This window comes from Ananas comosus, linkage group 7 (genome assembly GCF_001540865.1).
Source record: "Ananas comosus cultivar F153 linkage group 7, ASM154086v1, whole genome shotgun sequence".
Lineage (NCBI taxonomy): Eukaryota > Viridiplantae > Streptophyta > Magnoliopsida > Poales > Bromeliaceae > Ananas > Ananas comosus.
In genome coordinates, this window is record NC_033627.1 from 13,842,287 (window position 1) to 13,857,739 (window position 15,453).

The 15,453-nt window shown below is 39.8% G+C and overlaps 3 protein-coding genes across 4 annotated transcripts; 2 read left to right on the forward strand and 1 right to left on the reverse strand.

Annotated features, from left to right (window-relative positions):
* LOC109712581 (thiamine thiazole synthase, chloroplastic) lies at nucleotides 1-1,874 on the forward strand. The gene is made up of 3 exons (XM_020236214.1): nucleotides 1-498; nucleotides 717-1,205; nucleotides 1,429-1,874. Exons 1-3 carry the CDS (start codon nucleotides 82-84, stop codon nucleotides 1,597-1,599), a joined length of 1,077 nt encoding a protein of 358 aa, XP_020091803.1. The 5' UTR covers nucleotides 1-81; the 3' UTR covers nucleotides 1,600-1,874.
* LOC109712582 (probable dolichyl-diphosphooligosaccharide--protein glycosyltransferase subunit 3) lies at nucleotides 2,614-5,967 on the reverse strand. 2 transcript variants are annotated; one of them, XM_020236216.1, is made up of 3 exons: nucleotides 4,790-5,967; nucleotides 4,559-4,723; nucleotides 2,614-2,914 (listed from the first exon to the last, which is right to left on the reverse strand). In XM_020236216.1, exon 1 carries the CDS (start codon nucleotides 5,840-5,842, stop codon nucleotides 4,847-4,849), a length of 996 nt encoding a protein of 331 aa, XP_020091805.1. In that variant the 5' UTR covers nucleotides 5,843-5,967; the 3' UTR covers nucleotides 2,614-2,914; nucleotides 4,559-4,723; nucleotides 4,790-4,846. The 2 variants fall into 2 exon arrangements, with proteins under 2 accessions (XP_020091805.1, XP_020091804.1); XM_020236215.1 differs by lacking the exon at nucleotides 4,559-4,723.
* On the forward strand, nucleotides 6,596-8,296 carry LOC109712580 (polyubiquitin-like). Its single transcript, XM_020236213.1, has 2 exons — nucleotides 6,596-6,742; nucleotides 6,913-8,296. Exons 1-2 carry the CDS (start codon nucleotides 6,629-6,631, stop codon nucleotides 8,056-8,058), a joined length of 1,260 nt encoding a protein of 419 aa, XP_020091802.1. The 5' UTR covers nucleotides 6,596-6,628; the 3' UTR covers nucleotides 8,059-8,296.

Genomic DNA, 15,453 nt, shown 5'->3' on the forward strand with positions numbered 1-15,453 from the left:
CTCACCAATCACTCCCATCTCCAACCTCCTCTGAACCCTAAACCCTAAAACCCCCCTAACCCTAATCCTCCAATTCCACCCATGGCGACGATGGCCACCGCCGCCCTCTCCTCCACCCCGAGAGCCCTGGACCACTCGTCCTTCCACGGGGCCTCCCTCCCGTCCCGCGTCGTCCCGATCAGAACACTGTCGTGCACAAAAACGTCCGCTCTCTCCGTGACCGCCGCCGCGTCGGTCTCGACCCCCCGGTACGATCTGAACGCGGTCCGGTTCGAGCCGATCAAGGAGTCGATCGTGTCGCGCGAGATGACGCGGCGGTACATGACGGACATGATCACGTACGCCGACACCGACGTGGTGGTCGTCGGCGCCGGCTCCGCTGGCCTCTCCTGCGCCTACGAGCTCTCCAAGGACCCCTCCGTCCGCGTCGCCATCATCGAGCAATCCGTCTCCCCCGGCGGCGGCGCCTGGCTCGGCGGCCAGCTCTTCTCCCCCATGGTACGTCCCACACTCATTATGATTCTCTAAATATTAACTCACATACGTACCGTGACGATCGATTAGAGAACAGTGTTATAATATTTTCATGATACGTTACAGGAACACTCATTATGATATTATAAAAATATCGAATGAATGATTGATATATTAGAAAGAGAACGGTGTTTTAATATTTTTAAGAACGGTGTTTTAATATTTTTATTATTGTGACACAGGTGGTGCGAAAGCCGGCGCACCTGTTTCTGGACGAGGTGGGGGTGGAGTACGACGAGTGCGAGAACTACGTGGTAGTAAAGCACGCGGCGCTGTTCACGTCGACGATCATGAGCCGGGTGCTGGCGAGGGCGAACGTGAAGCTGTTCAACGCGGTGGCGGCGGAGGACCTGATCGTGCGGGGCGGGCGGGTGGCCGGGGTGGTGACGAACTGGGCGCTGGTGTCCATGAACCACGACACGCAGTCCTGCATGGACCCCAACGTCATGGAAGCCAAGGTCGTCGTCAGCTCCTGCGGCCACGACGGGCCCTTCGGCGCCACCGGCGTCAAGCGCCTCCGCGACATCGGCATGATCGACGCCGTGCCCGGCATGCGCGCCCTCGACATGAACGCCGCCGAGGACGCCATCGTTCGCCTCACCCGCGAGGTCGTCCCCGGCATGATCGTCACCGGGATGGAGGTCGCCGAGATCGACGCCTCCCCCCGCATGGTATCTATATATATATATATATAAACTCTCTCTCTATTCTAACTGCAGCAGCAGTTGGACCTCTTCTGTAATTTTTACCGTAATAATTGAAGTTAAATATATCAAAATCCAATATCGAATTTATATTTACATATAATTATAACGTATAATTGCAACTACGTACGATCAAACAGTCTCTTAATATAGTAGGAAACAGTTTATGAATAGTCTTTTGTATGTACAGGGGCCGACGTTCGGGGCGATGATGATATCCGGGCAGAAGGCGGCGCACCTGGCACTGAGGGCTCTCGGGAGGCCCAATGCTTTGGACGGGACGTTGGAGGAGGCGGCGGCAGGGGCGCAGCCGGAGCTCGTGCTTGCGGCGTCGGATGGTGGGGATGTGGTGGAGGCTTAGAGACGAGGGGTGTGTTTATGGTTTCAGTGTTTTGATTGATCACAGGGGAGCAGAGGAGGGTTAGGAAGAATAAGAGGGTCTAAGCTAAGGAGGGGTGGAGTGCAACTGGAGATAGAGAAATGGAGTAGACTGTAAAAGAAAGTTAAAAAGACTTTCAGAAACTTTGCTGTTTGTTCATCTTCTGCTGTCATCAGTGTCTTGTTGTTATCAAAAACAACCGTGTCCTTTTTCTGATTCTCTGAATAAAGTAAATTAAATGCGCTCTGCAATATATATATGCGTGTTGTACATTTTTTTCATTCATTATTGTTTTTGTTCTTGAACATGCAAACTGATTTGCTTGGTTTTGAATCTTGCTAGTAAGTGGATTTTGGTGTTGAGCTAAGAACATATTATCTAGAGCCCAACATATTATTTAAACAAAGTATCGCAACTAGTTTGAATATTGCCAACAAATTATCATTATTGTTAATTTAGTAGTAATAATAAAGTAATTACGAAGTGCTCTTCAATTAGAATTCTTGGGAAAAAAAAGAAAAAAAAAATCAAAACTCATTAAAGATACTGCTGCCACGGCTTCCGAATTCCAAAGTATAACTTTCACCGAAGAAGCGCTAGCAAATTTCTAGTTCAAATTCTGACTGCTGCTCTACCAAACAAAAAATAGGACTTCAATTTTTTAATATATATTATATAAAAAATTCTCATCTGTGCGTAGTGTAGCTGTATTAGAACTTAAACCAAATTTGCACTCAACTGCAGCAAGGTTTCATATGGGAATATTCTGGGAATGGTAAAGTACAATTTGCATTTAAGAGTGAGGTGAAATACCATTTTTTTCTGCAACTTGAAATTCAGAAATAACTCTAACTAAAGATGCAATGATCCCTGGTCAAATAACTCAAACTTGAGAGGTTAGTGAGGTAGTGCCACTTTACCTTGCAAAGCTGCAGCGCCGGGGCACGGCATTTGTTAGATTCTACACATTAGGATTTGTTTTCGGAAAAGCAACCGTAAAACAGTATCAGTTTTCAACATTTATTTAAGAAAAAAAGCAGTGCTACTGTACACCTCGCATATCGGTGTAAAATTTACACCCTATAATGAAATGTACAAGTAGAATTTTGTTTGAGGAAACTGATTGGCTGGTTTATTAGCAACAAGTTTATAAATTCACTCTTATGTGTAACCTGTAAAAATTCGCAATTAACTCAGACTAAATTAAACAACAAAATCCCACATTTGCAATGTAAACAAATTTTCAGTTCCATACTAAGCACTACACTCTGAAAGCTGTCAGATACTCCGCATTTACCTGAAAAATACAACAGATATGCGTAAATTTATACGATCTGAAAATATGAAATTGGAGAGCAACAACGTGTAAGAACAACGTAAAACCCAACCAGGAAACGTAAAACTCGAAAACAGTTTCCAGGAAGCAATATTACTACGAGTCCCAGTTCGGAAATTTAAGGCAAATTCCCATTTCAAATTTCCCATGACACAATACAACATGATTTATCTTGTGCTCGAAATAAACACAAAATGTAACCGTGAAAAGAAGCACTCTACATTAGTTAAACACTTTTCACTATATAGTTGTATGCTCAGGAAAGATCCAGTTGTTGTAAGCTTTTCGAAAGGGGCCCAAAGGAATTCTAAGGTTAAACTGCATGGTGGTACATCATTTTAAAACCAGAACTCAGTACGAAGGGAAACACATTATTCACATAACTCGATTGGAATTTAGCTGGAAACAATGCTTGGCCAGGAACTCTTTTGAATTCGCAGAAGTGGAGCATACAAGGGCTTGAGTAGTGGATAAAAGGAAAAAAAAAGAAGAAATCCTCGAACAAAGTTATGGACTGTGTATAGCCACCTCAAGGGTTATTAAAATAAGGGAGGAGGGAGACAGCATATATGACTGCAATACAAAGGGCTCTCCTTATATGACCACCTCAAAGGTGAATGCTATATCAATGCTGCATTTGCTCAGTAAAAAAGAAGCACAGAAAGATAAGAGCATGAGCTTCTCATGAATTGGCTTCTCTATAGCGTAAAAAGATACAGTTTGAAAGTCAAAACGTTGCAAGTGTAATTAATGAATAAAAGATAAGTTTCAACTCATTCATAGATAATATAATATGTTCCAATTGTTAAGAGATTAGAAAGTCGTAGTTGAAGGCTTGTCTAAAGCGTTGAACTAAGAAACAAGCCGTAAGATATGTGTCTGGTAAGCAATAAATGATTCAAATCTGACTGGCTTCCCTGTGCTACACTAGTTATAGGAACTAAAGTATCTTAAAAAGTATAGAACACAAACTGCAGCTAAAATAGGTTTAGGGTTGAGCTCAAACAAACAGCGAGAAGCAATAAGGCAGTGTCTAATTGAAAATAGATCCAATAAAGAGACTTACAACACAAACTACCAAGAAATCATTATGCCTTTTCAAGCTCTATTCTAGGTAAGACATAGATTGATTGAATTAATACCCCACAGCCACATTTCTATGTTACCGAAAGGTATAACCTATGAAGGTTTGCTATACAGTTTTTATTTAAAAATTTAGTTCACCATGAACAATATGGATCCTAAGCAATAATCTACAATGTGGCAATTGTGTGCGAGCAGCAAGCTGTCAAATTGGCCTTTCCTGTGAAATGGTGCAGATGCAGGTGCATACTTATAAAAGTCATCTAAAATACGATAAAATATTTCAGAACATAAAAGAATAACTAAGAAGGAAAAATAAAATTTTGAAAAGCAATAAAATTTTGAAGAACAAAGTAACATAATCAAGATCATACTGAAGTTTTCAATTATCTAATGCAAAAAGAAAGATAACATTTGTGAGAGCACGGCCATAAAAAAAAAAAAAAGATAACATTTTTCTTTCATATCTCACAGCATTTATAGCATCTTAAACGTAAATTTAGATCAAAGTTCTCTCACTACCTGTGTTCTCAACTCAAAACCTCCTCTATCCATCGATGAGGACCATGACATAAACCATAACACCGAAAACTAGAACAAGATTACTCCACTTCAGATGTGAGCATGTATCTTCGAGAAATGTCATTACATTTCTAAAGCAATAGTCAATACTAATATTCAATAGATCTGAAATAAGATAAATATTAGAACATAGACCTTCAATCGAAGAAAGAGAGAGAAGCTACTCCATACCTCCCAAACTATGACAAAGAGGAAGAAGACCCTTCTTCCTCCGCTCCTTCAGCCGGATCATCTCCAACTGTTGGGCCAGAAGGCGTGAATTCCATATCCGGTCTTCCAATTATCCAAATGGATCACCTTCCTCACAGCCCAATAAGCTATCACCATGGCCACTAGCATGAAGGTCCTCTGCACCGCCAAGCTCCTGATGCGCACCAACACATGCGTCACGAATGCGATCACCAGCCCCACGATCGTGTACAGGAACCCCACCGCGAAACCCTCTGCTCCGAGCTGCATCCCTGATCCCTGGTAGAAGAATATCAGCCGGTCCGGATTGTTCCGATCCCTCAGAAACATCGGCGTCTTCCGGATGATGCCGTGCATCGCGCCGGACACGCTGAAGAAGTAGACGAAGATCGCGGAGGCCATCCAGAGCTTGCGATCGTGGAAGATCGTGTCGCCCTGGAGGATACGCTTGATCACGAATGGCGAGAGGATGAGGAGGAGCACGCCGAGGGCGACGATCTGGCCCCGGGAGAGCGGGGGCGGGCGCTGGATCGGGCCGAGGGAGAGGCCGGTGCGGGACGCGACGAACTCCGCCATGGATTCGGCGCCAGCGGCGAAGTTGGATTGGTCCATGGGCTCGGAGTCGCGGAGGGATCCGGCGTTGGGGGTGACGATGCGGATGTGGGGGAGGGAGTTGACGCCGAAGAGGGAGAAGGAGGATTGGGACTCCCCGAACTCGAGATCGGCGAAGAAGAGGCGGGAGGAGGAGGGGTTGTGGGCGGAGAAGGAGGCGGAGAGGAGGGCGAACTCGGATCGGAGCTCGCGGAGGTGGAGATCGGGGTTGGAGCGGAGATGCGCGGCGTCGAAGAAGACGAGGGAGGAGAGGAAGCGGGACACGGCGGCGTCGTTGAAGTGGATCACGCCGGAGGGAGAGCGCGATCGGAGGGTCTCAAGCTCCGCCACCAGATCGTCGGAGGAGGGATCGGCGGAGGCGAGGAAGAGGAGGGGTACGAGGAGGAGGAGGAGGAGGAGGAGGAGGAGGGGTTCGGGCGCCATTATTGAGGTTTTCGGAGAGCGGGATCGATGTGGCTTTAGGGTTTTGATGGGAGAAGCAGAGTGGGGGAGGAGAAATGTGGCTCAGAGAAGAAGCGCGGTGGATAGGATGGGAGCATAGAGAGTCAAAAAGCGCTCTTGGAAGAAGCTGCAGCGGGTGCTAGAAGCAGAAATTCTAAATGGGCCTACCTGGGCCCAAACTAGATGAAGAGCCTGGCTCTCAGAGACCGGCCCGGTAGTCCCCTAAACCGTGGGCCCTGTTTTCACCGTTAGCCATAGACCGGCCCACTAAACACTCCCGAATGAACGGAAAAAACATGACGGTCCACAGTGACGTGGTACTCCTCGTCCACCGAAGAATGTATCGTCCTTAAGGCGTGCGGCGTGGCCATGGCCGCACCCACTTGTTCTTCGGATCTTCTCTTCTAGACGCACATAGCTATGCACCTATTTCACCACGTCATCTACACACCGCACCCTCATCTCCGTCCATTTTATTATTTTTTGAATCGCCACGGTCGTGGCATCTTCGGTGCAGAATTGACGTGGTGCACTATGTGCAAGGAAACTTTTCTTCCAAATGGGCCGGCGCCTTGGTTATTTATTTATTTATTTATTTATTTATTGATGATTATTAATAGGCTCACCTAATTCGACCGTTTGCTATGGCAGCGGTCGAAGAAGCCCATTTCGTGCAAGTCACGTCGGAACAGCTCACCTCGAACACGTGTTCGGTTTTGATTGGCTTTACTTTTCTTTGTGGTTGGGTCTACTGTCCGGGTTCGACGTATGCGGACAGTAATCTCACCTATAAATCTCCCCTTCCCCGACCTTTCCTCTCCCTCATCCCATCGCTTCGAAAACCCTAGAAACAGAGTTCCGAGATCCCAATCTCCTTCCAAGGTGCTTCCTCTCTCTCCCCTCTCGATCTCTCTCGCTTCCATCTCTTGTAGCTTAGATTTATCTTATTCGGGGAGTTTTGCTTGTGATTTTTGGATCAATTTCTTTATTTTTGTTTCTCCTCTTTGTGATCTGATTTGATTTGGTTTCTCCCTCTGCGGTCGATTCAACAGATGCAGATCTTCGTGAAAACCCTCACCGGAAAGACGATCACCCTCGAGGTGGAGAGCTCCGACACCATCGACAACGTTAAGGCCAAGATCCAGGACAAGGAGGGGATTCCCCCGGATCAGCAGCGGCTCATCTTCGCCGGGAAGCAGCTCGAGGACGGCCGAACCCTAGCCGACTACAACATCCAGAAGGAGTCGACCCTCCACCTTGTGCTCCGTCTCCGCGGCGGTATGCAGATCTTCGTGAAAACCCTAACGGGGAAGACGATCACCCTTGAGGTGGAGAGCTCCGACACCATCGACAATGTGAAGGCCAAGATCCAGGACAAGGAGGGGATTCCCCCGGATCAGCAGCGTCTCATCTTCGCCGGGAAGCAGCTCGAGGACGGCCGCACCCTCGCCGACTACAACATCCAAAAGGAATCCACCCTTCATCTTGTCCTCCGTCTCCGCGGCGGTATGCAGATCTTCGTCAAAACCCTAACGGGGAAGACGATCACCCTCGAGGTCGAGAGCTCCGACACCATCGACAACGTGAAGGCCAAGATCCAGGACAAAGAGGGCATCCCCCCGGACCAGCAAAGGCTCATCTTTGCCGGGAAGCAGCTCGAGGACGGGCGCACCCTCGCCGACTACAACATCCAAAAGGAATCCACCCTCCACCTCGTGCTCAGGCTGAGGGGTGGGATGCAGATCTTCGTCAAGACCCTAACGGGGAAGACGATCACCCTCGAGGTCGAGAGCTCCGACACCATCGACAACGTGAAGGCCAAGATCCAGGACAAGGAGGGCATCCCCCCGGACCAGCAGCGTCTCATCTTCGCCGGGAAGCAGCTCGAGGACGGACGCACCCTCGCCGACTACAACATCCAGAAGGAATCCACCCTCCACCTCGTCCTCCGCCTCCGCGGTGGCATGCAGATCTTCGTCAAGACCCTCACCGGCAAGACGATCACCCTCGAGGTCGAGAGCTCCGACACCATCGACAATGTCAAGGCGAAGATCCAGGACAAGGAGGGGATCCCACCGGACCAGCAGCGTCTGATCTTTGCAGGTAAGCAGCTCGAGGACGGCCGCACCCTCGCCGACTACAACATCCAGAAGGAATCCACCCTTCACCTCGTGCTCCGCCTCCGCGGTGGTATGTAAGCTTCCAACGTGCTATCGATGGGGTCCCTGGCAATTATCCGCGCTCTTCGCGCCTGCGTCCTGTTCTATGAATTATCTGATTGAGTCTCGTCTCGTGTTCTTTGCTGTGGGTCTATAATATACTCTATATGTCGTTTGCTTTGTTCTCTGTGGTCAGTTGTCTGCGAACTTTTCTACTATGTTCTTGTGGTGGTTTCTAATAAATAAAGATAATGCCAGGTTATTGTGTGCTATGCTATATCGTACTTTCGTGCTTTGGTATTTCATATACATAATATGGTTATGGTATTGATTATCTAGCTTGTGCTGATTGAATGCAACCTTCTAAGGTCTAGGTAAATCTAATGTGGTGACTGGATTTTGTGCTTCTCTATGCAGAGGAAATAAATGAGTGTGTTTACAGCTATACCTGTGCTTTATATTAGTTCGATATTTACATGATTACATAGCTTTTTTGTAAGGTGGAGTTTAGCTTCTGTATTTTGTTTAGTTATGATCAATCCAAATATTTTTCTTTCTCAAGAGAACTCATTGAATCTTTGGAGGACTCGAAATCATTATCTACTGTGCATTGATTTGGAGTTAGGATGGTGTGTGAAGCAACATTTGATCTTAGTTTTTCTTAGTTCAATGTATCGATCAAATATCACTCATCCTATTTGGCACGGTTTGGTTCGTTGGTTCAATTGCTGTGAATCGGCATAACATGGTTGAAGGTAATAATGTTGGCATGACACCATCATATCCATGGAACGTAAACAGAGCTACTTTAATCCATGGAACGTAAACAGAGCTATTTTAATACCACTGATTGTTTGATTTTGTTAATATTCGAATTCAGTTGGTCGTTTTATGGAAATTTGTTATCTGGACAACTGTTGGTAATACCAGATTCCTTGTCTTTTATTACTTCTTGTATTGTGTCTGCCGATTCTCTTTGTAGGCAGATATTACATTGTTTTAGTTGCTTCCAACTGCAATCTTTATTCCTTACAAACTCCTCATGACTTCGTGCCATTGTATATACATATCAAGTACTTTCATGTTGTCTCTTTGATTTATAGTTATCAATTTTATTCAATTTCGCATGTTTCAGTTGATCTTAATTAAGAGTTAAACTGTGTGCTGTGTGCTTCATGTTGTCTCTTTGATTGATTCATAGTTATCAATTTTATTCAATTTCGCATGTTTCAGTTGATCTTAATTAAGAGTAAACTGTGTGCTGTGTGCTTCATGTTGTCTCTTTGATTGATTCATAGTTATCAATTTTATTCAATTCGCATGTTTCAGTTGATCGTAATTAAGAGTAAAGTGTGTGCTGTGTGCTTTGTGTTGTCTCTTTGATTTATAGTTATCAATTTTATTCAATTCACATGTTTCAGTTGATCTATGAGCTTTCTCGTCTCTATTCCTTTGTAACTTTTGTTCATTAGACGACCTCTCTTTCGCCCCTTACATGAGCATAATTAGTGGTTATCATACACCACCCCTCAAAAGGGGTGTATAAGTAGGCATTACTCAAATCTAGGATTCTAAACATGTAAATTGCATTATTGGCTCTTGAACTTTTCAGAGAGTTTAAATTTTATTCCCTGTGATACAAAATCAGATGTGGATAGTATTGATTCATTTAGATTTTAATTTTAATTTTAATTTTTAATTTTTGAAATTTTAATTTTTTTTTCTAATTTTTAAAATTATTCTGTTTGTTAATACATCTTAGTCATTCTTTAAAAGATTTTTATAATTTATTATGTGAAATAAATTTTTAAAAATTAGGAATATAGTTTAGATTTCTGTTTTTTAGATTTGTTCGGATTAGAAAAGATTTTTAAGATCGTGAAATTTGATTTGGATAAGAATTATAGATTTATGCCTTGTAATTGGAGGTTGAGGATTACGATGAATTAGTTTGGACTTTTGATTTGGCACCTGTCGTCATATATTTTTTTTTGTGGCCAATATTTTTTTAAAAAAAATTTTATTTTCTATTTCCTTCCTTTCTTTCCTCATTTTTTTTCTTTTTTTTTGTTTTTTTAAAATTTTCTTCTAAACTTGCTTTTTAAATTTTCTAAAATAAATTTCCAAAATTTTCTGACCTTTTTTCATTTATCGGCTACGTTTTTAATCTTCTTTTAATTTTCTTATTTTTTTCAAAATATTACAGAGTAAAAAAATTTCAGCCGCACTTCTCTTTTGGATTTTGTTTTCTTCTTTTTACTCCGAAAATTAGTTTAAAATTTTTAAAATTTTTAATCTTTTTTAAAAGTGAATATTATTTTAAAATTTTTAGAAAATTTTAAATTTAGTTTTGAATAGATTTTGGGTTCATCACTAGTACGATAGGTTGTAATTTTTTCAGTTTGTTCTCTATTACCCTCACTTTCTAAACATCGAGTTTTATTTTTCATTTGTAAGTTGCAGTGTTAGAATTGAATTTTATTTTTCATTTGTAAGTTGCAGTGTTAGAATTGAATTTTCAAAAATGTTTAGGAGCAATTTGAGTTAGCTACATAGTTGGAGTTTGAAACCCTTCTGATTGAACTGGGTTAAGATTTGCATGTTCGCTTTCAAAATCTAATCTTTCAAATGTATGATTCTGAAATTTGTCATTCTTGTGTGAATCTGGATTTACATGTGAATATCTAAAGAAAGCTACAGTGCTTTTGCTGCAGCCGGAAGCAGCAATTATCATTTGAATTTCGACAGCAAGAGTTTCAATTTGACACCACTATAAATTAAAGCCACTCTTACACCACTTTAGATTATCTTGGTTTGTGACCCAAAGCTTAGCCTTCCTATGCTAAAATGCTCAATGGTGTCTATGTTCTTACATGTTATTTTCTTAAAAACTCGTGTATATTATTTATTTATTGCGGACCGTAAAGTCGTTTTTTTTAAAAAAAAAAATAATAAATTTGGCTGAAAGTATGAATCAGTTATGAACTATCAAGTACTTTACTAATTACGCTAAGAACAGTGGGTAAAATACATATATACTTTTGATCTCATTTATATTGAATATAATATGTTTTCAAATTCAGGTAACCTCTCTCTCTCTATATATAGGGCTAGGCTCCTATGCTTTCGAAAGTACGGAAGGTCCCGTGCTTGTAAGTTGTTTTTGATGATGGGACATCCAATTCGGCTATCGGTTCCGTTAAACTTGATCTATGCTATTGGAACTATCTAGAAACCAAATGTCATAATTTTTTGATTTCGTTTGTCTAGTGGACGAGTAGCCTCAAAATGAACGGCTGAAAATAAAAATCTCATAAAAAACAGTGATAAAGAATTCAAATTTTAAATTAGAAGTATTGATCTTACTACTTATGTTAAGTAGAATTTTCTATTAAATTTTCATGTAATTTGGATACTTCTACACCGTTGAACTTAAAAATGTGCCACATCGACCGTTAAAATAGTCAATTTTTAGACCTTTTGATCGCTTAGTAAATGATGTCAAAAAAATCTAAAATTTGGTTTCTAGATAGTTCCAATAGGGTAAATCATACCTAACGGAGCCGATCATCGAATCGAACGTCCTATCATCGAAAACAACTTATAAGCACGGGGCCTCCCATACTTTCGAAAGTACGGAAGACGGACTCTATAGAGCTAGGCTCCTATGCTTTCGAAAGTACGAGAGGCCCCGTGCTTGTAAGTTGTTTTCGATGATGGGACATCCGATTCGGCTATCGGTTCCGTTAAATTTAATCTAGGCTATTGGAACTATCTAAAAATCAAATTTCATAATTTTTTAATTTCGTTTGTCTAGTGAAATATATATATATATATATATATCACGACAAAATCAACAGCCGTAATATTTCTCATCTCTCCTACTAAGGTTTTTCAAAACTTAGACCCGGTAGTTTTGGAGTGTAATCTCCACGCGTTATTTCCATTTTTTGACTCATTCTTTTCTATTTATCCACCTATGAAAATATTCTCTTTCGAATTATTTTAGCCAATGAAATTAAACTTATCATTTCGAATTACAAAAAAAAATTACATCATGTACGGTAAAAAAATTAATTAATTAATTTTTTTATTTTAATATATAACATTACATTCCGTATACGAGTCAAAAAACAATATAGCTTAATAATAGCAAATGACATTAAGTAATTTTAATTCAGTTGATTAAATTATTAAAATTTAAACATATAAATAAAAAATTATGGGTGTTTGTTATAAAAAATATCTGGGAAATATCCCCATGTTTAATTCCTCCTTAAAATACTTTTCACAACTAGGGTTTCTACTTTACGATATACACACTCAAAAACCAAAACCAAAAAAAAAGAAAAAAGAAAAAAGAAAAAAAAAAAAAAAAAAAAAAGAAGAAAAGAGGTTGTAAAATGAGGGTGGGCGTAGAGAACCTCATGGGGAGGTTCTTCTATGCGGACGTGGAGGAGAATGCGACGGTGGGGACGCTGAAGAGGGAGATCGCGACCGTCGATGCGACGCTGCACGAGAGCCGCTTGATCCTGATGCTCCCTACCGGCCGTCTGATGACGGATGAACGGCGCGCGCTGGCCGAGTACGGTGTGCTCGACGGGTCCATCGTGTACCTCTTCTTCACCTCCGCACCAATCGATCCCCATTGGCTCGCTTATTTTCAGGATTTTTTTTAGTTTTTTTTTTTAAATAGAGAGTAATAATGTTTTTTATTATTATTACTATGAATTTTTGGCTTTTTATTTTTATTTTTATTTTATTTTTTGGGGTATAAAGAGATTACGTAGTTGCAAATTATTGTAAAATTGATTTGTTACGTATCTCAAATGGAAAAAAAAAAGAAAAAAGGAAAGGTGAAAATATAGGGGTTTGATTTATTTGATCTTCAAACTTAGCAGGATATTTATACTTTCTCTCTGTACTCAATTTCTTATTTATAATATTTGTTATTAATTACCATTCGATTATATCAACATCCATGGTTATTTTATTTTAATTTAAAGCTGAAAATAAAAAATCTCGAAAGACTCAATATATAATATAGAACAAAATTGAAAAAAAAAATTGAGGGACTAAACATGCAATATAAAAACATTAGTTCATTTTAGTTTATTAAGAAGGGTTAAAAAATAAAGTTGTGTTGAAATACTATTAGTAGCAAATGAATTTTGTTGTTATTAGTAGCAAACATTAGTTCATTTTTTACTTTGATTTTAAAATCGGTAAATATAAATAGAGTTAAATTAGTCGACGGCACTTTTACCGTCTTAAGTGTAAGTGACGAAAAACTTGATAGTCGATATCAAAGGTTTCAAGTATGAAGCTTGATTGCTTCACATTTTCAGCTAAATTTATTTTTTCAAACAATAGATCAGATATGATCAATATATTACCATTCTCTCTTAAAAAAAAAAAAAAAGTTTACTTTGGGAAACTTCACTATACAAACACATACCTAGTTTTGACCCCGCACGCTATAATTATTCAAAACTGTGCAAATGTAGTGCACATGTTACTGTTCAAAACAGGGCTTCAGATAAAATCATCTTCGATCATCTGGTCCCGTTCTTCTTACCCAGACTTCTAAAAATATCTATATCTAAAAATATATGTATATTAATCCGATATATGAGGTACGAGCTCTAAATTTATTTAAGTTCGTACGTGTGGTAACTTGAACATCTAAAATTAGATCACTTGCCTACGAGATTACCAGTGATTTGGTAATTTATGAATTTTTTTTCAAAAGTTTTAACTGGTAGTTATTTGGACACGCGAAAACCCCTCTTCATTGCGCACATGATAGAAAAAATTGCTGTCCCCTGCAACTTTAATGACGAGTATATCGCATTTAAGCTTTGTCCATTGTCATGTTGGAATTAATTATATATCGCTATTTATCTTCAAAGAGTTACCGCAAAGGTCTGAAGTTCGAGCCTAGTGTTGATATTCTGAACAGTTGTTCTAAGATGTTAAGACCAATCTCAAGATTTGTTTGGCTCACCTATTTTAGGATCTGGAATCAAATTGAAATAGTCTGATTTCGATAATATTTGTTTGTTTTATAGGAATCGAATTTTAATTCTTATTCTATTCTGAAATGAAAATAATCCAATTCATTATGATCCAAACTTAAACCAAATATTTTTGGATGAATTGTCATCTCATTTTTCATGCTAATATTGCAATTCAATTTTATTTTCCAATTCCATTCTAATCATAGACCAAACATGCCTTCAAACTATTTTCTGTTAAACTGATACATATTTTTGGTAGTGTTACCATATATATTACATGCCATATATATACCATATAATATATATATATATATACTACTATTTATATTATATATATATGGTAACAGGCAGTATGATATAATATCCAATTTAAGTTATTGTTCCTTCAAGATCCTTATTTTGATTCTTACGTTTATTATTTCATAGCTAATATTTCCGCTTCAAAAGTTATTATTTCATAGCTAATTTAAATTATTAGACCCCTCATTCCTACATAAGATGTAGGGACTATCATTATTTAGAATAGTTGGTTATTTATTTGTTTTATTTTATTTTTTTAGATGTTGGTTTTGTTTAAAAGAGTTATCCTACGGGTATGAGTTGTTCTATAGTGTGTTAAGACTAAATTAAGACCACATCAATCCTATTGGATAGATATTTACATCTCTTTTGTTTTATCTTCAGTTAATGTGCATTGTAGCATTACATAGTATTTCTAAATTATTGCATAATAAATCATTCTTTTGAGCTTAATTTGAGTGCCATAAAAATTGGGAGTGCTCGATCTTCAGGTGTGAACTTCAAAAAGAAAAAAGAATAATGAAAACGATAGAAGAGATAGCGAGTACAGTTCCAGCGTCCTTAGATTTGACCGATGAGAGCGAAATCTTAACCATAAGATCATGTCATTAGAAGATTAGTTTATGCAAATCGTGGTATAACAACCTCCACACAACCAGATTTCTATTGTTCTTTATAGAAAATTTATGACACAATCAGATCTCTACAAAATCTGCAGATTAGTAACTAATGTGGTGGACCAAAGTTTACATTGAAAGTGGTGGACCAAAGTTTACATTGAAAATTAATTAAATTAAGTTTATGGGAGAGATTCTCATAGCTGGGAGAGTGGGGATCATCTACGCACACCCCCACCCCCTCGTACGTACGCGCATATGTTGCAAAATTTACGCCTAAGGCTTTGGAGATGCCCACGTGATTTGTCGACCCACATTATGCACCTTTTTATGGTTTTTTGGACCACGACACATGACTCAGCATATGTCACGCGTATAATTAAAAATTTAAATATCGTGACACGAGATAGAACGGTACAATATATATATATATAACACTATATCAATATATGTTAGTTATAAAAAAATATATATACTGACATATAACGGTAAAATAT

Coding starts and splice junctions, on each gene's coding strand:
- LOC109712581 (XM_020236214.1), top strand. CDS start 82: ATGGCGACGATGGCCACCGCCGCCCTCTCCTCCACCCCGAGAGCCCTG. Junction 499..716: donor GCCAGCTCTTCTCCCCCATG/GTACGTCCCACA, acceptor ATTGTGACACAG/GTGGTGCGAAAGCCGGCGCA. Junction 1,206..1,428: donor TCGACGCCTCCCCCCGCATG/GTATCTATATAT, acceptor TTGTATGTACAG/GGGCCGACGTTCGGGGCGAT.
- LOC109712582 (XM_020236215.1), bottom strand. CDS start 5,842: ATGGCGCCCGAACCCCTCCTCCTCCTCCTCCTCCTCCTCCTCCTCGTA.
- LOC109712580 (XM_020236213.1), top strand. CDS start 6,629: ATGCGGACAGTAATCTCACCTATAAATCTCCCCTTCCCCGACCTTTCC. Junction 6,743..6,912: donor GATCCCAATCTCCTTCCAAG/GTGCTTCCTCTC, acceptor TCGATTCAACAG/ATGCAGATCTTCGTGAAAAC.